The 25,649-nt window shown below is 38.6% G+C and overlaps 1 protein-coding gene across 1 annotated transcript in view; it reads right to left on the bottom strand.

Annotated features, from left to right (window-relative positions):
- The window catches only part of cacna1c (calcium channel, voltage-dependent, L type, alpha 1C subunit), a 667,856-nt gene that overhangs the window by 140,956 nt on the left and 501,251 nt on the right, over nt 1–25,649 (bottom strand). Inside the window, exons 9-10 of the mRNA XM_055153273.1 lie at nt 7,856–7,943; nt 3,527–3,611 (exon numbers count right to left, since the gene is read on the bottom strand). Of these exons, the coding sequence (XP_055009248.1) occupies nt 3,527–3,611; nt 7,856–7,943 (173 nt within the window). The remainder of the gene's footprint in view (nt 1–3,526; nt 3,612–7,855; nt 7,944–25,649) is intronic.

The raw sequence follows: 25,649 nt of genomic DNA, 5'->3' as shown, positions 1-25,649 counted from the left end.
GCGAAACAGCGAGACCGCGAAAAGTGAATCGCCGTTTAGAGCGAGGGACGACTGTAAGCCAGGTCTAAACCAGAAGTGACCCAGGTCTAAACCAGGTCTAAACCAGAAGTGACCCAGGTCTAAACCAGGTCTAAACAGCGTAGAGTTCTGGGTCGGTCCTTTCACCCGCGGTTAACTGAAGGTCTATCCGGCCGCGTCTCCGGCGTTTCACCGCTGCTGATTTCACGGTGATTTTAGCGAATTTCTATGAAGAAAAACCCACCACTTCAATCCAGGTTAAAAAAGCATTGTAACGCGCGTTACTCACATTTGTACCGAGTAAAATATAAAAATTTTTCCCCCTGTAATGCCTTACATTACTGCGTTACAGCAAAAATCAACGCATTACTGTAATACATTACTTTTATAATACATTACTCCCAACACTGGTTACGGGTGCTGTACTGGGCGGGTGTGGGTCTCCAAAACGGACCTGCTCGGTGGTGGTAAGCTACTGCCCTGAAACAGACTGATGAAAGCGAGGCTGCCAATCTGCACCGTCGACCCCTTTTGACAAACTCTTGCACACACCACTTTTACACGAGGCAATGTGGGTGAAGTGCCTCGTCTAAGGTCACAACAACAGTTTTTACCACTGATTTTCCCACTGGTCTCCCATCCAAGTACTAACCAGGCCCAGACCCGCTTAGCCTTTGAGAACTGACAAGGCTGACAAGGAGGTTTGGGCCGCACGATCAAACACTCCAAAAAACAAAATCTAGCCAAGTTAAGATGACTTGAATTAAAAAAGTTTCATCATGATTTGAGTAAATTTCACTTGACGGGTAAAATGATCTGCCAGTGGAATAAGACTTTTTGTGCTTAAAATAAGAAACAAAATCTAATGTTGCTTAAATTAAGAAAAACACACTCATTCCATTGGTAGATACATTTGCTTGTCATGCTGAATCTGCTCAAATAAAGCAAAATGTTCTTAATTTAAGTCATTTTAACTTCTCTAGATAAGCAAAGACAAACTATGGCATCTCCACTAAGAAAATGTTTTGTTTTTGCCTGTTACATTAAAGTGAAAATGCAAGCTTACTGGAAAATTTTAGTTCTTACGCCGACTTACTGAACGCCTCGTAACGCCGCTTCACACGCGTTCGGTTCTTTGACCCGCTGTCGACCGGGACGAGGCCGGTCTGACGATTTGAGTTTAATTGTTCAGCGCGTTTGGATTTCTCTGAGCGTGTAAACACAGCGACCGTCTCGTTCGCTGCGAGCCAACACCACCACAACACAAACATACGGGAGCCGCTCAAAACGTACACAAACATATACATGAAGCTGAGTCATCACGTCCTGGTACACAGTCAACACAAATGTATATTAGACGTGAAAAAGGCAATAAAAAGACGCACTGTGTCACGTTTCTAAGTGTGGGTGTTTGGCCACTTGCTTGTTTCCGTGAATGTCGTTATTGCTTTGTTGGTTTGTCCAAACTACCCAAAAAACTAGATACTCATTTGAGACGGTATAAATACTAAAAAAGTCACATTCACGGGACAGAAATGAAGCTTTAGAATGATCTTGAGCTGTATCAGAACAAGTATAAGAGCACATAGGACCACTGAAGGATTACACACATGGGAATATAACAGAAAGTACTATCATTTAATGTGGAAAATCACATTCCATTGTCCTTTTCTTGTTACCATTGTGGTATTAGTAACAAAATTAGTACTGAGAATCAAGTTTATAGATCTTTTTCACAACGGTCGTAAATGCCCCACTGTAGGTTTGCGGGACTTCCGGTTAATGGTTTTCTATGGCGAATTGTCTGTGGAAATGTCTCGTGTATTTTCCACCAGCTTCATAAATCTGCCCCATCACCAAATCTTCATCCAACAAGATCGACAAAGGACATATTCTGTCCATGAAGAATTTATCCACAACTATCAAGGTAAGAAAGATGAAAACGTAAAGGCGAACAACGACGAGCATTAGTGAACTACTCCTGAACAAAAATAACGGTTATGGTCATGAATAAAACATAAGTAACTCGTGAACTCAGACTGAATCTACAATTAAAATTAAAAATAAATTTCATGATGTAGATATTGGGATAGACAGAGATTTATGCAGTTTGAATGCTACAGATGTTCACAGATTACATGTCTAGCATTTAAACTGCACAAATATCTCTGTCTATGCCAATATCTACATCAGACATGTCAAACCCCAGCCCAAGGGCCAAATTTGGCCTGCAAAATAATTATATTTGGCCCACGAGATCATATCAAATATGTATTAGCGCTGACCCACCGGCTACAGATAGACTATAGAGACATTATTTATTTAAAATGTTGTTATTATTTTATATTCTGCTTGTTCTGGATTCAGTGTTTAAGCAAAACTATTATTACACATTTATTTTAATAAGAAAAGGTTTAACATTACATATCTCAAAAGAAGAGAAAACATTCAGATGTTGTTGAAATTTTTCAATAAATATTTAGCGTGGCTCATGACTTAGTCCCAGTTTTTAATTATGGCCCTTTGTGAATTTGAGTTTGACACTCTTGGTCTACATCATTTTTATTTTAATTGTAGAATCAGTCTGAGTTCACAAATTACTTACTAATGAATTATTTATTACTTATGTTTTATTCATGACCATAATGTTAGTTTTGTTCAGGAGTAGTTCACTAATGCGTCATCGTTGTTCACCTTTACATTTTTGTCTTTCTTACCTTGATAGTTGTGGATAAATTCTTCATGGACAGAATATGTTCTTTGTCGACCTTGTGGGATGAAGATTTGGTGATGGGGCAGATTTATGAAGCACGAGACATTTCCACTGATATTTTACCACAGAAAAACTATTAACGTAAGTGACGTTTACCCTACATCACGACACTTCCAGCCGCTGTGAAAAAGGTTTTGAAATTGATTATGAAATTTTAGTATCATGACAACACTATTGCTTTGCCTAGAATGTTTCACAGTGAGGCTTTAAACTTATCCATGGACCAAGTTACAGGTCAGATCTGTGGAGAGGCGACCAAACTCACAGTAAGATTATTATGGATTAGTTGCGGATGATTTTGAGCAATAAAAAACATCTGTTATACATATGAATAAATGCAACATAGACACGCTTAATGCCATACTGCGGAACATTCCAGTCAAACCAATAATTATCTCCAGTGAGGTAACGCAAGTGGCCAACCTACATTAGAAAAGTGACATGGTGCATCTTTAAATCAGTCATGTGTATCCGTAGAACAGTTTTTTCTTTTATTTTCACAAGAATATATTTTCAGACAAAAAAAACAAAACAACTTTTATAATCAGAGACAGAAAGAATAAAAGGGCTGTTTGTTGACAACAAATTGAAAAACAGAAAGGGAAGCGTTTTGGAGCTGAGACAAAGGCAGCGCCACAGAATACAAAGTTGAACATAAAGAAATCTACTGACTGCAAACATGTATTAATTATACCGAATAATAGAAAAGTAAATATAAATATGCGGGGGACTCACAGTTTCTGGGCTTGTCGTCGTCCAGTCCGTCGTCTTCATTCTCTGGGTCGATGTCTTCTGCCTGAGTGATCCAGTCTAAATAGCCCTGGACACATGAAAAATAAAATCAGCAAAGGCTACTCTAACTGTATAATATAATTCAGATCAAATGAGAAATTAGTTAAAGGTTGTATGGAGGATTTTTGTTTTGTTTTTTTTGTTTCAAATTGTCAATGATAGATTATAGAGGTGCAGTAGCCTTGTAATTATGATGACCAAAAAAAAGAGAATAAAAATTCATCAACTCTGGACGTGGTGGGGCTAAACATTTGCCAATAGATAACGACACTGCCTCGTTATCTGTGAGCTGACAGGCTGTCAGTCAATCTCCCTACGTTTCTAGTGTAACTGACTTGCCTGCGCCGCCGGTACGTGGTTTACGTACGCCTGTCACGCAGTCCACAGACGCAAGACGCACAGACGCTGTTTACTCCACCAACGCAACAGTTCTTAGCGGCTTTTTTTTGACCTATATCTTCCTCGCAGTTCGCACAAAGTTTATTGCAATGGCGACAAGAATCCAGGAGCAGTTCGCCGCAAAAGAAAGTCCGTTTTTGAGGTCGCTGAAAGAAGAAGACAAGGGGAAAAGCAGCGAAGCCAAACTAAGGTGATTCTTGAAGATTCATTCCAGCGATGGCTCCTCACTTCTCCGGGCACAGAATCTCCGCGCACCCGCTCCTCTCTCCTCTCTCTTCTCCCTGCTCCTCACTTCTCGTCCGCGAACGAAATGTCCGCACACCCGCTCCCCCCGCTCCTCACTTCTCCGTCTTGCCTAACCAACACTGTAGTTAGTTGTTTACAAGTCATGTGCAGCACCGGCTGTAAACAAACCTGTTTCTGGCGTAAAGAGGAGGCGGGAGGAGGTGTTTCTACGTAGGAGCTGTAGGGGAGGGGGGGTGGTTTCACGCATGCGCAACATTTGAAAAAGGACAAACAGTCACTGGATTTCTCGTTCCTTGGAAAATCCTCTATACAACCTTTAAGAAATGTACACAAAAACATGGACTAAAAGTAAATAAGTTTCATTAGCTCTAGAAACAGTGAGGGCAGGTAGTGTAGTCATAAAGAATTGTATTTTAAATTTAGTTTAGAATTTATCTGAAGGGACAATGAACACAGAGAAATAAAGATAATAAAAATCTAAGTTGTTTTGCGCTAGGCTCCGATTTACAATAGTTATGTACAGTATGTATGTAATTTGTTTTTATTTTTGAGAATATATTAAGTTAATCAAATCAGTAAGACAGATGTTCTCTAAAGTAAGAACATCTGAGTGAAATAATACAACGTTTTTAAAGTTATTTTTTTAATACATTGCTTTCTGTTATAATTTATTTATGATTGGATGATTGGATTGGTCTCTGTTGTTTATGGTAATATTTTCCCCTAACTTGGACCTGTGTACTTACTGTAAATAGGGTTTGGCTTTCATAAGTGGTTTCACTTCAAAGTCACGTTATAGTTTTTTCGTGAAATGTTTGTATAAATCTATTAAACTCAGTAGTGTTGTAGTCGAGACTGTGCTAATCGAGACCAAGACCAGTCCGAAACCGAGACAGGACTGAGACCACGGCCCATCGAGACCAAATCAACACCATCTTTGTCGTTTTCAACATTTATTTGTATTTTACAGTTATTTTGGTACATATATATCAGTGTTTTTTGTAAATCTGTCTCCATTTTATCACTGTCACTAGTGTCAGACCTCGAGACCAAGACAAGACCAGGTCCAACCGCAACCAAGTCCGACCGCAAAAAAACGGTCTCGAGACCATAAACATAAATAAGAACTACAACACTCCTCAACACTGAAGACAATAAACTACTACTACTGATTAAAGAACCTAATAACATCAATTATCTGAAGACCAAATTAACCTTATTGGACTATTAGTACTACTACTACTACTACTACTACTACTACTACTACTACTACTACTACTACTACTATGACTGCTATTACTATTGTTACTACTACTACTACTGCTACTACTACTGCTATTACTATTGTTACTACTACAGCTACTGCTACTGCTACTACTACTACTACTACTACTACTACTACTACTACTACTACTACTGCTACTACTACTGCTATTACTATTGTTACTACTACAGCTACTGCTACTGCTACTACTACTACTACTACTACTACTACTACTACTACTACTACTACTACTACTACTATTGTTACTACTACTGCTACTGTTACTGCTACTACTACTACTACTACTACTACTACTACTAGCTGCTACTACTACTACTACTGCTACTGTTACTACTACTACTACTACTGTACTACTACTACTACTACTACTACTACTACTACTACTACTACTACTACTACTACTACTGCTACTACTACTACTACTACTACTGCTGCTGCTACTGCTATTACTGCTGCAGCTACTACTAGTACTACTACTGTTACTACTACTACTACTACTGCTACTGTTACTACTACTACTACTACTACTGCTACTACTACTACTACTGCTACTACTACTACTACTACTACTACTACTACTGCTGCTGCTACTGCTATTACTGCTGCAGCTACTACTAGTACTACTACTGTTACTACTACTACTACTACTGCTACTGTTACTACTACTGCTACTACTACTACTACTACTACTACTACTACTACTACTGCTACTACTACTACTACTACTACTGCTGCTGCTACTGCTATTACTGCTACTGCTAGCTACTACTACTACTACTACTACTACTACTACTACTACTGTACTACTACTACTACTACTACTGCTACTGTACTACTACTACTGCTACTACTACTACTACTACTACTACTACTACTACTACTACTACTACTACTACTGCTACTACTACTACTACTACTACTGCTGCTGCTACTGCTACTATTACTGCTGCAGCTACTACTAGTACTACTACTGCTACTACTACTACTACTACTACTGCACAATACATGTACTACTACTACTACTACTACTACTACTACTACTACTACTACTACTACTACTACTACTACTACTACTACTACTACTACTACTACTACTACTACTACTGCTGCTGCTACTGCTATTACTGCTGCAGCTACTACTAGTACTACTATTGTTACTACTACTACTACTACTGCTACTGTTACTACTACTGCTACTACTACTGCTACTACTACTACTATTGCTACTATTACTACTACTACTACTACTACTACTGCTGCTGCTACTGCTATTACTGCTGCAGCTACTACTAGTACTGCTACTGTTACTACTACTACTACTACTACTGCTACTACTACTACTACTGCTACTATTACTACTACTACTGATACTACTACTACTACTACTCCTGCTGCTACTACTACTACTACTACTGCTACTATTACTACTACTACTGCTACTACTACTACTACTGCTACTGCTACTGGTACTACTACTGCTACTGCTACTGGTACTACCACTACTACTACTACTACTACTGCTACTGCTACTACTACTACTACTGCTACTATTACTACTACTACTGCTACTATTATTACTGCTACTGGTACTACCACTACTACTACTACTACTACTGCTACTGCTACTACTACTACTACTACTACTACTACTACTACTACTGCTACTACTACTACTACTACTGCTACTACTACTACTGCTACTGGTACTACTACTACTACTACTGCTACTATTACTACTACTGCTACTGCTACTGGTACTACTACTACTACTACTGCTACTATTACTACTACTGCTACTGCTACTGGTACTACTACTACTACTGCTACTATACTTGTTCAGAAAGTAATGTTTATGCATTTGCCTATAAAACAAACCACATTACATAAAAGTATAATCACTTTTTTAAACTCTTTTTTTCAAACCTTACTCTTTACATGCACTTTAAAATAAGTCTTTAACTTATCACAATCTAAAGGAAATATAGAGCGATATATATATACGATTGCAGATAAATCGGTGAGACATTTGCACTTTTACTCAAATTGAAAATCAGCCTTAAATCTCGAGCGGAGGCCGATATCTGCTTTGTTCTCACTAATTAACACATAAAACTTTCTATTAAGATTTTAGTGCATCAAAGTCGTTGCACAGGATACGATTCCACTGCTCCTTTATGTGTTAGCAGTAAAACAATGTTACGGATGTCAAAAAATTAGATTATCTTTTTATGTACTTATTATTTTTTACTATATTTATTTATACAGAGTAGTAAAAATTATACTAAATATTTAAATTGGTAATCTTGTAATCTAAAACACATTAAAATAATTATTTGTTTAACCTTGAGGTCCTCCTCCAGCTGCTGTTTCTCTCTCAGTTTCTGGAAGTCTCCTCGCGCCTTGGCCTTTTCTCTTTCTTTGGAAAACTCTCTGAAAGATAAATAAAAAACACAAAAACAGATCTGAAAATCTTTGGTGGAAAAACATCGTCGGTTTGAAAAGTTACAGCCCGAATAGACGGCTCAGAAAGTGAAGAGGGGAAATCTATACAGGAAGCAAAAAGGGGTTAGTGTGCAAATTTAAGCATTGACTGAACATATAACAGACACATTTTTAGTCAAATTTACAAAACATCAGCATCTTTGACCATTTGAATTTGTACATATTTGTATCTGTGGTCACCTGAGATCACGTTAAGGTAAAAATGAGATGAGATGTAACATAAAAATCAATCAAATTTGCTTTCAAAGTGGAACATTTTTATGCTCTGATTTGGTTTGGTTTGGCTCAGAGGTGGAAACAAGTCGTTCTTTTACAAGTCTCAAGTGAGTCTCAAGTCTTTGACCTCAAGTCCGAGTCAAGTCCCAAGTCAAAGACAGGAAAGTCCAAGTCGAGTCTCGAGTCACGGGTCCATAAGTCCAAGTTAAGTCCAAGTCGTCTGCTTTGAGCTTATATTTCTTTAAACCAAAGTACCAAATATAGCTTAGACTTTTGCAATTTATATGCATTTTAAACTAAATTGTATGTAAAAAGTCATGGTATATTTATATGTGAGTATTTATATAAGCGTTGTAGAAATGCTACTTTTTCCTTTTTAAATGTCTTGACAAGATCTTAGTGTGAATCATTATGGTCAGAATAGAAATAATTCAGATTTAAAAGAACTTAACAGTTATTTTGTCATGTACTCGGCACTGAAATGAAAGGATCCTGTTCTCTGTACTTCCCTCTGTTTACTGTAGAGTACTGTATATTACTGTATTGTACTGTATATTACTGTAGTACTTTTGAGTATACCACATCACAGTACTTCAGTTACATCTAAAGTAACAGACAGAGAATTGGGAGCGACATGTTTCAGTTTATTCCTGTAAAATTCAGCACCACATTTATCAACTGTAAAGAGAAAAGTATTTCCTAAAAACATATATTTTTTAGAGGCATCAAGTCACAGGCCTCAAGTCCGAGTCAAGTCCCAAGTCTTAGTCCATTTTATCAAGTCAAGTCTCAAGTCCTAAAAATAGTGACTCAAGTCTGATTCGAGTCCAAGTCACGACTCGCAAGTCCCCACCTCTGGTCAGGCCTGTCATGAAACTTATATCCATCGCCATGGAGACAAACAGGTAACGCCACCAGATTACAGGCCAGATCTATGAAGAGGCAACCTTTACTTACTTACAGCAAGAATGCAAGGTTTACAATGTCCTTTTGAGCAATAAAACACCTGTAACTGTACATGAACAAGTTAGATTTGTGTAATGCCATACTGTGGAATTTTCTGAGGAAAGCAAAACCAGAAAAAAAACAAAAACAACATAGTGCAGCTTTAAAGGGTTCGTATTACGCTATTTTCTGATCTTTGTTATAATGTGTCCTCATCACAAACAGACCTGGAGTTGTGTTTTATTCCATTCAAACATTTTAAACACAAACCCTGCATATTTAGGCTGAGTTCTTCTCTAAAAAAGAATACAGAAAGTGCTCCACTGTGTTTTTAAACTCCACACGCCTTCACTAGAATCATTTGGATAATTTCAGTCCTGCTGGAATTGAAAATCTCTACAGAACTCAAGGTAAAATGGAGCTGTTCAAGGGACAGTCTGGAATTTGGGACATAGGACCTCATTTCCGAGTGAGGTCACTGGTGCTAGTCTAGTGCATGTCAATGGCCATAGTTATCCTGCCACTAAAAACAGTCTTACCCACTCCACAAAACACCCAAAGCAAATCTGTTATAGGATAATTTTGGAAGTAAAACCAACCTTGCATTTGAAGAATTTATGTCTGAGCAGCAGCAGTAGTAAGTTGTATTTCCTGATAGAAAGTTTGGCAGCGGCGGACTGATATATGAGAAAATAGTCCCTCAACATGCAACGATTCATGCAATGCAAGGTTAGTTTTATTTCAAACTCTATTCTATCAACACAGACATTTACATGGACAGTCTGGTGTAATAATACATTTTCTTCAGGTGTTTTGTGGAATGGGTAAGACTGTTTTTAGTGTCAGGATAACTATGACCATTGACATGCACTAGTCTAGCACCAGTGACCTCTGCAAATACAAGGACTGGATGGAATATTTAAAAAAGCGTCTCCACACGTCTCCAACACTCTGGATCACTAGGAAATGAGGTCCTGTGTCCAAAATTTCGGACTGTCCCTTTAACTTGAAACCTAGAGGTGCAGACAGACTGATAAACCAGGTGTATACAAACGTGTGAATGAAAAACAACAGAACTTTTTGATGAGGTAACATTTCCCCACAAGAATCCATTTTGCGTAATAGAGGACCTTAAAAGAACAGAGAAACATATGGCCGCCTGTATTATGAATGACACTGAAACTGCTCTGTCCACACTTTTCGACGCATTGTAGTGTGCATTGTGCTGTCTCAGGCCGCAGGTGCTGTGATGCATGCTGGGAGATGCACGACTTATGCTTGTATTATGAGTCTGCCCCAGGACTCCCTCTCAAACGCATGCGCTCAGTACAGCACCCGAGGGAGACAGAGGGTGCCCCCGCCAGCTGTCCCGCCCGGGCACCCTCCTGTCAAAATACTGAAGAGGTGGCACTATAGAGCTTTCTTTACATTAGCATTCATGGGTTTATGTTGCCTGTGGGTAAGTGGAGCTAGACATTGTGCGCTTGAATTTACAAGTGCTACAAGGTTCTGCTTAAGACTGCATTGAAGTAGTACAGTTACTCTGCTTACATCCTAAATAAGGAAAACAGTAAAGAAAAACTTGGCTCTTAACTCGTAATTATGACTTCAAAATTCATAATTATGACTTTTACACTCATATTTATGGCGTTTAAACTCGTATTTATGACTTGTAAACTCGTAATTATGACTTTACTCTGCTTACATCCTTAATAAGAAAAACAGTCAAGAAAAAATTGGCTCATAACTCGTAATTATGACTTCAAAATTCTTAATTATGACTTATAAACTCATATTTATGACTTTTAAAAGCATATTTATGACTTTTAAACTCATAATTATGACTTTTAAACTCATAATTATGACTTTACTCTGCTTACATCGTAAAGAAGAAAAATAGTAAAGAAAAAATTGGCTCGTAACTCGTAATTATGACTTTAAAATTTGTAATTATGACTTCAAAATTTGTAATTATGACTTTTAAACTCATTATTATGACCTTTAAACTCGTATTTATGACTTTTAAACTCAGAATTATGACTTTAGAGCTTTCTTTACATTAGCATTCATGGGTTTATGTTGCCTGTGGGTAAGTGGAGCTAGACATTGTGCGCTTGAATTTACAAGTGCTACAAGGTTCTGCTTAAGACTGCATTGAAGTCGTACAGTTACTCTGCTTACATCCTAAATAAGAACAATAGTAAAGAAAAAATTGGCTCGTAACTCGTAATTATGACTTCAAAATTCGTAATTATGACTTTTAAACTCATATTTATGACTTTTAAACTTGAAATTATGACATTTAAACTCGTAATTATGACTTTACTCTGCTTACATCCTAAATAAGAAAAATAGTAAAGAAAAAAATGGCTCGTAACTCGTAATTATGACTTCAAAATTTGTAATTATGACTTTTAAAACTTCAATGACAGTGCGCCTTATAATCCAGAGCGCTCTATAGTGTGGAAAATACGGTAATTAGATTACTCCATTACCGAAAATGTAGTGCTGTTATACTTAAACACCGTTATTCCCAACACTGGCTATGTCCATTTGTATATACAGTCTAGTTGTAGCGCACAGAGTGAACATGGTACCAAAATAAACCTTCTTTCCCATTCATTTTAAGACAATATTTATTTATTTTTATTATGTTTTTAGCCCATGGAAACCAAGCATTGCTTTTTATAGGTCAATATCTAACTTCCAGCTCAACTAAATTACAAAAACATTCATTTCAGCCTCAAAATAAAGACAAATGTTTTACTATGCCCTGTATTATTTATATCCAATCTATATACGACCGCTCAATTCAATTCCCATCATTGACCCTTAACCTTATATCAGTAGTGGAAAATGAAACCCCTTGATGGAGCTCTTTCTTCTAAAAATACTTCTACTACAGTACGTCCTTCTAAAGTTGGCCCATTATAGCCCTTTTATTCTTAGACTTGAGTGAGCATGTTTTTCTTGGACGTCAGATTTTTGAGGATAAAAATAAGTCTCTGTATATGGCAGTGTGGTGTCTGCATCGATTTTCGCTGCAGTCGATCGGTCTGGGCACGATTGCTGGAGCTGTATGTGTCAGAAACAGATCTATGATGAGAAATGATAAAGCGTCGAGAGCGAGTACGGACAGTGGAGCTGCTCTGACCAGAATTCACAACAAGAATCGATAGCTCCGAGAGTGACCGCGATACCGGTTTGCCCAACAAGATAAAACGGCCTAATCTTTTACATTTATAGTGCTGTCAGTGTGTTTGTGTACACGATCAGGCTTCAACTTACAACCACAGACAGAGAGAAACCAATGCTTGCACTTTTAAAACAACTGAGCGTGGGTTACCTGAGCCTTAACCTGGATATTGACACTTTGCTAATGTCATCTATATTCTCTGGGGTTGTGATGGTAATTCAAGGTGAACAGACGTCCCTGTTTACCCTGTTTTGATCCCTATGGGTAAATTTGTTTTGCAGATTTGAGGGGCAGGTCCCACATTTCACATTTCGTTTATCCACAATATGTACAATAAACATGTATAAACATACAATTACAAAATAAAGTTTTACAGTGCTCCAGTGCAGAATGTTTTTTTCCAGGACAATGTAATAAAATCGATAGATAAATAGATTACAATTTATTCTTAAGTATGATGGCAGCAGAAACAAAGTTCCTTTTAAAATGATGATGATGATTCATTCTAGATCTTGGGACTAAAAGTCTCTGACCAGACGGAAGCACCTGAAACTCTGAGTTTAGTGGATGTTGCGTGTCTTTTAAAATACTCTGGGACATTCGCTATAAGTGTGGACAATCACCTCACTCACCCATTTAACCAAATGATTCAGGGAGTTCTTGTTTTTATCAGAGACGCTCCCAAACCATGAGACCAAAGAAAAACTTTAAACTTATTCCATAAACATTTTATAAAACAGTGTCATCATGGTTCTGTCTACATGGTTAAAGGACAACTTCCTCAGACAATGAAGGCACTGGTGCCTCTTTTACACACAACTGAACAAGTATCATCAAAGCTCAATCAAGAATCAGTCAGTGTTCCAAAATACTTATAGGAGTCCACACACTCAACTGACAGCCCCTTAAATATGTCATTCTGAGGCGCACTTTTTCAAAAGTCAGTAATCATATCCTTTGTTCTGGATACATTTAGGTGCAGATATGACTCTTCACACCATTTTACAAAGTCATCAACAACTGGCCCCTGCTGGTTTTCATTTTTCTGAAGCAAGCTCACAGTGACAGAATCATCCACACACTTTATTACTGTTCTATTCTCATAGGTACTCTGACACTTGTACAGTATGAACAGCAGTGATGAGAGAACACATCCCTGCGGTGATTCTGTTGATGACACCATCTGGTCAGAGAGGACCCCACTTGTGTTCTCTGGGTTAACAAAATATATAAAAAATCAAGAAACCAGAAAGAATGTGTGGTTAGCTTGTGTTGAACGCAGATGAAAAATAAGTCTTGCATGCGTTCTAATCCCCTCTAAATGTTTAAAGAGTAAGATGAGTAAAGTTACTGTGACATCCTCTGCTCCTCTTTGAGGCCTGAAGGCAAATTGCACGGGGTCAAGCGCACTCACAGTTTTCTGACCTTATCAGTTTGTCACAGTTTTTCATAACCATCGACGTTAGTGCGACAGGCCTAAGGTCATTTAGATTTTTGGTCTGCTCGTCTTGGAACTGGAATAATCACTGAGTCTTTCCAGGTCTGTGGAACAAGTTAAAGATGACCTGAAAAATACAACTCAGCACCTTGACGCAGTTTTGAAGACTATGACAACAGATATTATCCGGACTCATACTTTTGTTGAAATACATTTTCAACTTGTTTTTGTAAAATCTCACAGTCCCAATCTTCCCTTCGTTTGCAGTTAAGCTCCTGAACTTCATCAGCAAAATCTAAGGTCTCAAAGCGAGTATACAAACAGTTCAATACATTTGCCAACTCTGTGCCAGATTTAAATCCCTCTAGAGAAACATGTCTCCACTCAGATGCATTATTAAGACCGGTTATGGTTTTCATACTAGACCAGAAGGGACCAAGTCTATTCTCTGTCACCTTCTTTTCTAACACTCTTCTGTGACCCTGCTTGGCCAAAATGATTTCAGATTTTGGAGCATTATACAGCTCAGGGGCAGATCCTTGCTTAAAAACACGCTTTTTTTCCCCCCCGTATACACAATTTAACAGATTTATTGACCCAAGGTGGGCTGTTTGGGTACATTTTGATTCTGTCTAGAAGGCACAATCATGTCTCGATAAAAAGCAACGTATGAACACAATACATCTGTCAGCTCATTCAAGTTATTCCCATAGTTGTCTGTGCATTCATAACACTTCCTTATATATCTTTGTTATATGTGGCATCACTCACGTTATCCATGATTGACAAATGCACTGTTTCTACATTAATACTTTCCGATGGCCGTACCCAGCCCCACCTGATGCTGTTGTCTTTTGTATTTCTTCGTTCTTCTTTCTGTGTATCTGACATGTGACATAGATAATCACTATTAAGTACTGTATTATTCGGACTATAAGTTGCTCCGGAGTATAAGTCGCACCAGCCAAAAAATGAGTAATGAAGAAGAAAAAACATATATAAGTTGCACTGAACTATATGTCACACTTTTTGGGGGAAATTTATAAAATAAGAGACCAAGAACCGACATTTCATCAAAGGCGAGTTATAGTAAAAACAATAGAAGAGAGAACAACAGACTGTTAACGTCACATATGAACAGTTCTTCAGATAAACTATATCATAAACAACAGAACAGAACAAGTTTACCAAACTCTCCATCTCACTCCAAATCACTAAATCTGTTGAATTCTTCATCCTCGGTGTCACTTCTGAGCAACTCTGTGATCTCCGGAGGTAAACGGAGAGGTAAAAATCGCTTTTCACTTCCGTGTAGCTGTCGTCAGACTCAGCATCAGTTCCAGTTAGATGATTTTGGTGTCACTGAAGTCCAGGCTTTGTCGATTCATCCAGTGACTTTGAGAAAAGTTGAATGGCGCACCCGTCTGGTTCCTGTGAAGCTGTGTTTTCCATCCCCCACCTTTCGCCAGTCCCTCACAAGTTCACTCCAAACTTTCTTTCTGCTGCTCGATTACCATTTTCGACTGCATATTTCAGTACTTGCAGCAGGACAAAGGCTCTTTCCACAGGAGACATGCGCAGGTAAGGGTGAAGTGACAGTGGTACAGGAGTAACAGGAGCAGCAGATAATGACACACAAGACCAGAGCCTTTCATGCCGAGGTATAAGTTGCAGGATCATCCAAACCATGAAAAAAAGTGCGACTAATAGTCCGAAAAATACGGTACAAAACTCTTCTGACAAAATTCTACATTAGTCAGGCGGTCTCTTCTCCCTGATTGACAAGTATGCAACTTCTTTGTAACATTTTGCTGCATGGACGCCATTTTAAAGACAATATCCCTCTCAAAAGACAGATTTTGTTCATTTTTACATTCTAATATATGACATCCCTCCACTTTTATAGTATAAATGATTAAACCTGTGACTATAAAGTTATCTCTGATTGACAAATGCGCTGTCTCTATTCTTTCAGACAGTCCCAGCCACACCTGATGTTGTTGTCTTTTGTTTCTCTCCTTTTCTTTGTTGAGCTATTTGTTATTATGCCAATCCGCAGAGCGCACCCTCCCATAGAGAGGCACAGAGGCCTGCTGGGAAAAGGCCAGACACTGTAGATGGTGACAGCATCATTAGTCCAGTCACAAAGAGTTAGACAGGCAAACCTCTCCGAGCTGTTTCAAACACCTAACTCTCTGCTTTCTTTTGGAACGTTATTTTTTATTTCTAAATGTGCCCAGCGTACAGCTTTAAAGGGCCCATATTATGCCATTTTCTAATACGTTATAATGTAATTTCCTCATCACAAACATACCGTATTTTTCGGACTATAAGTCGCACTTTTTTCATGATTTGGGTCATCCTGTGACTTATATATTTAAATTTTCACACTGACAGCATCAAGAGCTTCTAGTCTTGTGTATCAGTATCTGCTGCTCCCATTACTCCTGTATCACTGTCATTTGGCTCTACTGCACATGTCTCCTGCAGAAAGAGCCTCTGCCCTGTCTGTATCATGTCAGTCGATCGAACCATTACTTCTGTACCACTGAAAGTTAAACATTTAAACAAACTTAGGAAGACAACTGAGAAGACTGAACTCAAATGCCCCCAAAAAGAAAATCATATTTTGCAGATTACAAGCTGCAAGTAGTGAAATATCCAAGCAGAAAACAGTAATCGAGCAGCAGAAAGAAAGTTAGGAGAACCAGGAGGATGGTTAGGAATAATTGGAAACCGGAACTGATGTCTGATGAGAGCTACTGAGAAGAGAAAGAGACGCTCCATTTACCTCCAGAGGTTGCAGAGTTGTTCAGAAGTGACACCGAGGATGAAGAACTGAATGGATTTAGTGATTTGGAGTGAGATGGAGAGTTTGTTAAACTTGTTCTGTTCTGTTGTTTATGTTATAGTTTATCTGATGAACTGTTCATATGTGACGTTAACAGTCTGTTGTTCTCTGTTCTATTGTTTTTACTATAACTTGTCTTTCAAGATGAAATGTCGGTTCCTAGTCTCTGATTTTATAAAAGAAATTTCCCCAAAAAAGTGTGACTTATAGTCCGGTGTGACTTATATATGTTTTTTCTTCTTCATTACGCATTTTTTGGCTGGTACGACTTATTATTCAAAGCGACTTATAGTCCAAAAAATACGGTACATGGAGTTGTGTTTTGTTTCATTCACACACGTTTACACTGAGTTCTCCTCTCAAACGGAAAATGTCATAATACAGGTTTAAATGTTTTTAAACTCCAAACACCTTCACTAGAATCTCTTGGATGATTTCAGACCTGGAATTACCAATCTCTACTGAATTAAAGGTAAAATATCGCTGTTAACTTAAAAACTAGGCTTTGGTTGATGACCTGACCACGTGGAACAGAGCATTTTGAGTTTTGGAGAAGTAGACAGAGGAGGTAACAACATTTTTGGGGCGGAGTCTCTGCTCACGCTGCCTTGTTTTTTCTTTTCTGCACTCTTCAGGCTAAACGAGACAAACTCAACGAGAATGCGACAATGGCAACGAGGAGCCAGGGACGTTCAGAGGCAGCGTTTTTAATCTGGAAATACTGACACTGTTTCTCCCTCATTGAAATAAAGGGCAAGAATGTGTATGTTAAGTGTAACTGTGCCCTGGGAAAAAAATTCTTTCCACATCTGCCTCAAGTCCCTCGAATCTAATGAAGCGCCTCACATCGTCACATGTAACACACCTCTCACTGCTGTTCACCCCGAGCCCCGGTGCAGTGAGTGTGAGCTCGAGCCAAGATGAAGTCGGAGCCACTGCATTAAAGACAAAACTCGATTTTTCGGGCAATAGTACATAACATGAAAAATAACTGAATAATTACTTCGCTGAGTAATGAATTACTTTTACAGCATGGAAACTGAGGTTCTAACTCAGTTACTTTATGGGCGAAGTCATTTGTTACATTAACTAATGACTTTTTAAAATGAAAATGCCCAACACTGGCTGTAACAGATTTCTTACTTCTTACATTTCTTCTTTAAAAATGTGAAAAACCGAAATATTTCATTTTCCAGAGGCCCAAAGTTATTCCTCTCTTACCTCATGCATCCTCATTACTTATTACCTAATTCCTACAACTTTCAGAGACCAGAGCAGAGTTTTGTCGTCACAGTAAAGCGAACAACAACTAGCAAGCTAACACACACTTGCAGGTTACACAACAGTAAAAGTCTTTCTAATTAGACGCAGCAGATATATTTTAACCTCAAGAGCTGCTTATTAGGGATGTAACAATAACCGAAATATTGTGTAACACTTTATAATAACTACAGCTTATTTAGCCTTAATTAATCATGAACAAAGACTTAATTAATCATAAACAAAGACTTAATTAATAATGAACAAAGACTTAATTAATCATGAACAAAGACTTAATTAATCATAAACAAAGACTTAATTAATCATAAACAAAGACTTAATTAATAATGAACAAACACTTAATTTATCATGAACAAAGACTTAATTGACTTAATCATGAGTCCGCTTAGTAACTACTTAATTACTACCTTAATTAGCACTTAACTTGCGCTTAATTCGCCTGTGTTGTAAATAGTTACTCATAATTATTTCATACTTAATTACTCATGAACTAACCATTTGTGTGTGCGTTTGTAAATGGATATTTAAGTACAAATTTGAGCATTTATTAATGGTTAGTAAGCTATGAGAGAATGATTTACTAATAATGCAATGCAATGATAATTTAGGCAGATATTGTCTGTTAGTTAAGTCTTTTTGAGAGATTTTCTAAAGTGAAGACAAATTATGCTTTACAGAAAGAATAAAAATGTGGCTGTTTGCTGCAGTTGTTCCAATCAGTGGGAGCAGGTAGAGGGCGCTCTTGGAAAAAGGATCAAAACTAAAAACACAACGGACTCCAGACACTCCAAAGACCAGGTTGATCGAAACATGTTTGGTCATTTAAATAAACACCTTTTAACAACATTTTTCCTTGTGCGATTTTTACTTCTTTGGAGTGCCTGGAGCCCATTGTGTTTTAACTAATTGTGTTTTATTAAGCATTTGTTAAGGTTGGTCTAATTCCAGAGAAACAATATCGTATCATCAAAAGTCTCACAATAATATCACCGACTGTCACAATATATCAAATTACAAGTTCCTTTGCGTAAATTCATGGTTTTATAGTAGCAACAGCTTATAAACATCGGAAACTACATATCCCATGATTCTTTTCAGCGCAAAGAACATGAAGAAATATGTTTCTGACTTGAATTCTTGGGATTATGACGGAAATAATTCACGCTAAAATCTTGTCAAGGTATTTTAAAAGCAGAAATGTGTCTTATCTACAATTATATCAGCCTCTCGTCAGTGTATCGTAATAATGCCGTTAATAATCGGGATGTAACAATAACCGAAATATCGTGATATCGTATCGTCAAAAGTCTCACAATAATATCGTGGGCTGTCTGAATATATTGAATCACAACTTTCTTTGCTTAAATTCATGGTTTTATAGTAGCAACAGCTTATGAACATTGGGAACTACATATCCCATGATTCATTTCAGCGCAGACAACGTGAAGAAATATGTTTTTAACTTGAATTCTTGGGATTGTACGGAAATAATTCATGCTAAAATCTTGTCAAGGCAAGTGTCCAATCTACAGTTATATCAGCCTCTTCAAAATATCGCAATAAATATCGTACCGTGAGATTTGGATATCGTTACATCCCTACTGCTTATGCGCATTTGCTTCAGCATTTTTGTCCATAGAGATGTTTTACGTGATGTTTTATCTGAAATGTTCCACAGTATGGCATTAAACTTATCTACACCCCATTTCTTCAATTCCTGGCGTTTTAATTTAAAGGTTGTATAGAGGATTTTTTTCAAGGAAAGAGAAATACAGCGATGGTCCTTTTTCTAATGTTGCGCATGCGTGACACCACCTCCCTCCTCCACAGCTCCTCAGTAGAAACATCTTCTCCCGCCTCTTTACTCTAGAAATCACACTTGTTTACAGACAGTGCGCGTTCAGAATTACTGATGAAGTGACCCGTCTAGAAATAATTTAGCGATAATTTGCTTCAGTCGCGCCATCGCTGGAAGGAATCTCCAAGAATCACCTCAGTTTGTCTTCGCTCCTTTTCTCCTTCTCTTCTTGTTTCAGCGACCTCAAAAACGGACTTTCTTTTGCGGCGAACTGGTGGTGGATTCTCGTCCGACATCGCGACAAACTTTGCGCGAATTGCGAGGAAGCTACAGTTTGAAAAAGCCTCTAAGAACCGCTGCATAAACCACGTAATCCCCGCCGCAAATCAGTCACAGTAGAAACGTAGGGAGTTTGATTGACAACCTATCAGCCAATAGAAAATGAGGCAGCCTCGTTTTCTATTGGCTGATGTTCATCTAGCCTCACTACGTCCACAGTTGATAGATTTTCATTTTTTTTTTTTTTTTTTATCATAATTACAAGGCTGCTGCGTCTCTGTAATGGTATTTTAAACTTTCTCTGACAATTTGAAACAAACAAAAAAAATCCTCCATACAACCTTTAAGTAATATTCACTTTTAACTTGGCCTGGTGGCGCTACTCGCTCGTCTCCGTTAAGATTTAAAACATAAATAAAGCAAAAAACATTTAAGATGACAAGTACAATGGACTGTTCTCCGGAAAAGTTACACAGTGTGGCTTTAAATCGTCAGACAGCCAAAATACTCCCAGGCAATCCTAAATAAACCTAAGGAAACGTAACATAAAGTACAGTTAATAGCTTCGAGGGAAAGCGGTGTTAGTCAAGAAGTCAACAGCCTGTAGTCCTGTTCCTTTCTCTGTAGTAAAAGGTCAACGGAAAAAAAAAGAAAAAGCGTTAAATAAAAAAAAAAAAAAAAAAAAAAGAGAGAGATTGCTGAGTTCCGTTCGGACCCCGGTCTTACCCGCTCAACACCCCCAGAACCAAGTTTAGAACAAAGAAGGATCCGATGATGATCAGAGTCACAAAATACAACCAGGGACCCTTTGAGCCCACTGCGTCATTCACCTGAGATTTACAGGGAGGGAGAGGAGGGAGGGAGGGAGGAGGGAAGGAGGAGGAGAGAAAGTGAGAGAGGGTGAAGGAGATAGAGAGGGAAAAGAAAGGAGAAGGTGAAATAGAGGGAGAAAATGAGAGGGTGGAAGGAAGTGGAGGTAGAGAAAGAGAGTGAGGGAAAGGGGGATGGAGGGATGTGAGAGAGAAAGAGAGAGAAAGGGTTGGGGCGTAGAGAGATTGGAGGCAAGGAGAGGGGGAATAAAGAGGAGAGACGGAAGGGAGGAGGATGATGGAGAAAGAATTTGAAGTAAGAGAAGGAAGAAAGGGAAAAGTGACGGAGACGGAGAGATTGGAGGAGAGAGCGATGGGATGGGAGGAGGGGTGAGATGGAGAAAGAGAGGGTGAGAGAAAGAGGGAAGAGGGTAGAGAGGGAGAGAGAAAGACGGATGGAACGATGAGGGAAAAGAGACAACGACAAGCAGAGGAAAAGGATAGAGAGAGGAAGTGACAAAAAGTGAGGTAGGGAGGAAGAGATTTGGTTGAAAAAGAAAAAAAAATGAAAGGAGAAAGAGATTTGGGGGAAGGATGGAAGGGAGGGAGAGAGGGAGAATGATGGAGGAAAAGTAACAATGACAAGCAGAGGAAAAGGATAGAGAGAGGAGGAGGCAAAGAGAGTGAGGTAGGGGGGAAATGCAGTTGAAAAAGAAAAAAAAAAGGGGAAAAAGATTGGGGGAAGGATGGAGGGAGGGAGAGAGAGAGAGAGGGAAGGGGGTAGAGAAAGATAGAGGACGAGAGGGAGAGAGAACGACAGAGGAAATGAGGACAAGCAGAGGAAAGTATACAGAGAGGAGGAGACAGAGAATGAGGTAGGGAGCGAGATGAGGTTGAAAAAGAAAGAAATGAAAGGAGGAAGAGATTAGGGGAAGGATGGAGGGAGGGAGAGATGGAGAGAGAGGGGGTGAGAGAAAGAGGGAAGGAGGTAGAGAGGGGGAGAGGGAGAGAGAATGACGGAGGAAATGAGGAAACACAGAGGAAAAGAATAGAGAGAGGAGGAGACAGAGAGGGAGATAGGGAGGAAGATGTGGTTGAAAAAGAAAGAAATGAAAAACGAGAAAGAGATTGGGGGAAGGATAGAAGGATGGAGGGAGGGAAAGAGGGAGGGAGGGATGGGGTTGAACACAAAACAAGGAGGGTGCAACGGGAGATGGAAGCACCAACATTAATGGGGTGAAAGGGACAGAGCCGTGATTCTCAAACATTAAACTCTTCACACAAACACAGTGTAATGAAACACGACAGAATCATTCACGTTTTTGACAAATCTGATCGTCACAAGTTCAGGTTTAATCTTGATTTCACCTTTGACCCTGATTTCTATTTGTTTTTAAGCTCCAAACTAAAAAAAAAATATTTGAGAATCACTGCGCTGTTGTCCCGATTTTTTAGGGGAATGTCAAGTTTGGACATTGGATCATTCATAATCAATTCCCAAAACTGTTTAGGTTTTGCAAAAATATCGAAATATCAATATATTGTATCATTTAATGTGATGATACACTATCGATATCGTGGGCTGTAGAGTATTTTTGGGTATATTTTACTTAATTATTTTGTTACAGAGCTACAGTTTTGTTGCTTGTTTAGAAGAATTAAATTTATTTTTGCGACACATTTGACATTTTCACTGTTTTCATGATTAAAATGTTTGCGTTTCGTATCAACTTTACACAAGACGTGGACTTTGAGCACCACAGCCATGATTTTGCATACATTTTTTTATTGAACAGCATCGAATCGATTTGAAATACGGTACCGGTCAAAAGTTTTAGAACACCACACTTTTTCTAGTTCTTTACTGTTTACTGTTGACCAATGCGTCTTCTAAACTTTTGATTCAGGAAAGTGTCCACTAGAAATGCGCGAATCGTGGTTACAGCCGTGGACTCAGGTGGATGACGTGACAGGGAGGTGACAGTTTTACTCCGTTTTCCTTTCTTTCGATATACATTGAGTAATAATGTGTTTAATGCAGCTTTAAGCACATTTGTTTACATTTTACAGAAATGAAACTGAAAACCACACGGCTCATTTGCATAAACTAAGAGCTCAAAAAACTGCTCGCTCCTTGTGCGCTGATGTGGTTCAACTTTTGTCGCACCTAAAAAAGACACGGTGGAATATACTATGTGTTCTTTCTGTGACAGAGGGGTGTTCTGACGATGGTGAGTCTGTTCTGTGCTTCTGTCGCGTTGGAGATGGTTCGTGTTAAACTTTTCAGAGATTATACGTCTGCAGATCGTACGCACAGACCGTGTATGTGAATGGACATATATTCTAGCCTCCTAACATTGTGGTGGTGAATTACTTTGCGGCGCGTATACCTCGACACAGATCAATAAATCAAAAACGATGGTGGCAAGGTGTCGCGAGTCAACGCAGAACTATACTTCGCCCTTAACTACTCAAATTAAAAACTCGGCGATCAATTGGCGGATGGAGGACGGGTGCGGTTTTGAAAACTGGTCGAAAAACGCGGGTGCAAATGGACAGCGGACGGATGATGAGTTTTGTGATGCGGTTACGGGTGAAAAAAATCTCTAGTGTCCACCTTTGTCAGATATAACAGCTGAACACACTCATGGCTCGTTCTTTATAAGATAGAAATCAAATATTCTTCAGAAAGTTCTTCCCAAGTCTGTTGCAGAAGTTTCCATAAATGTGTGACACTTGTAGGTCGCTTCACTCTTTTGTCCAGTTCATCCCAAACCAGCTCGATGGGGAATGTGCTGGACACTTAGGCTACGTTTATATGATGACGGTCTGAACAAAAGACGCAAAAGTGGCGTCGCGTCTTCTCTTTATATTCTGCATTTAGACGAGCGTTTTCAGGAGGAAATGTGCGTGCATATGGCGACGCAAAAGTGTGTGGAATTTGATTGGATATGCATGTCAGGTTTCTGTGTTCTGTATGTATGTGGCGTAAACACGTACGTGACGTGAGCAGATCTGACCAGAGTTTTGCGTCTTGGGCAGTGTAGACGGAAACGCTAAGGTGGAGCGTATTCAACTTTTCCACTCTGGAGGGTGGTTTCAGATTTTTGCATTTTTAAGCCCCAAAAATGTCATCACTGTTTAAACAAAAGGCCTCTAAAACGATAAAATATTTTGTCGTTTTTACCCACAAACGTTCTCATGTAAACAGGTCCTAAACGTTTCCAAGCTTTACCATCGTGTTCTTTTTTTTTGAGATAATTTTGGCATAACTTGGACTTAAATTTTGTATCTTTTATCTTTTTTTTTAACCTCTGTCCGTTCAGTTTTGACCTTTGCACCATTTCAAGCTCTTCGTTGGACTTGCATGACATGAATTGCGATAAATAACTGGACAAATTATGGTGTTCTAAAACTTTTGACCGGTCGTGTAGATCGTATCGAACCGAAAGCTCACTGTATCGAGATCTGCTACATGAAGTGTCTTGCCCAGTGACACAACAACAGTAACAATGGAATACAAAGTAGAAGTGCGAGTTAAGTCACTGCAAAACTTTTCACAGCGGCTTAAACTGAAAACGCAAAAAGCGGATAAATATTTAAAGTTACGAGCGAATTGCAAACTGCGAGCCGCGTTCTCCGCTTTACGTTTTACGACGACATATCTGCCTTATTCAAACCGACGTGGCCTATATAAGTAAATCAGATACAAACACGGGCTTTTGTTTTGTGAGTGAATTATGAATGAGCCTTTATGTTAAACCAGACTTTACCACTGTGGAGAAAATGCATCGTATTTGGGTTAGAGCAAACACGACACAGCAAGACTCCTCTGGCTTCTGCGTACAGAGTTATAAGCACATTTTTATATTATATTTTGGATTTCTTTGAGGTTTTTGTTGTGTCCAATGCAAGGTTTTTGAAGTGGTAGCAAGTAGGGTTGTCAAAAGTATCGAAAATGATCGCAAATTGATCAGAAACTACTAAAAATGAACAAATATAAGAGCACGTGGACTAGTATGGAAGCTACCTGGACCACTGAGGGATTACACACATATAAGATCACATGGGAATATCAAAGAAAGTACTATGATTTAATAAAAACACAGAGGGCGTGAGAGCTTCAGGGTATCTTAGTAGAAGTCCACAACAGTTGCTCTTTAAATACAAGGTTTAAAAGCTACAGATATTGAAGATGACCAAGCTTATAACATAAAAACTTACTGTGATAAAGAAAAAAGCGATCAGAAAATATATACGACATGTCCTGACGAATCGAATTGTATATCGAAACTTGTTGGTTTGTTAAAGGACTTTTATTCTAATTTCTGTGTGTTCAGAGTGTTTGGATTTTTTGATCGCTTTTTACTTCATCACAGTAAGTGTAGAATCCACCAGTCGTCCAAGTAGAATAGTAGCTTGATTCATCAACCGGTTTCACTTCGTAGAAACCGTCTGACCTTGTAGCATTAGGATTCATTCGCTCGACAGTTGGCAGGTACTTTTTTTTATTTAACCAATCGCTGCTATTTGGTTGTGACGCTAACAGGACTAACTGGTATATTAAGCTTTTCTCAAATCGTGTGGGAAGAAGGACAATAACGTCTTTCCCTTTGATAAAATTCAACAAACATTCTCTTTAAGGCCAAAGATGTTCATTTTGTCTTCTTATATACTTTAACTTCTTGGGTTCTTTTTAAAGACAATACAGTAAAGTGTATTTACCTTGTTGACATGTTTCGGCTGCTGTATCTTCAGATCTGTCCCCGGTGTTGGTGGTGACGTGTCGTATATCAGCTGTTGTTACTTCCTGTAGGCATG

Source organism: Boleophthalmus pectinirostris, unplaced genomic scaffold (genome assembly GCF_026225935.1).
Source record: "Boleophthalmus pectinirostris isolate CB_2022bp ecotype Guang Dong unplaced genomic scaffold, ASM2622593v1 HiC_scaffold_18, whole genome shotgun sequence".
Classification (NCBI taxonomy): domain Eukaryota; kingdom Metazoa; phylum Chordata; class Actinopteri; order Gobiiformes; family Gobiidae; genus Boleophthalmus; species Boleophthalmus pectinirostris.
This window is presented reverse-complemented; position numbering and strand designations above follow the sequence as displayed.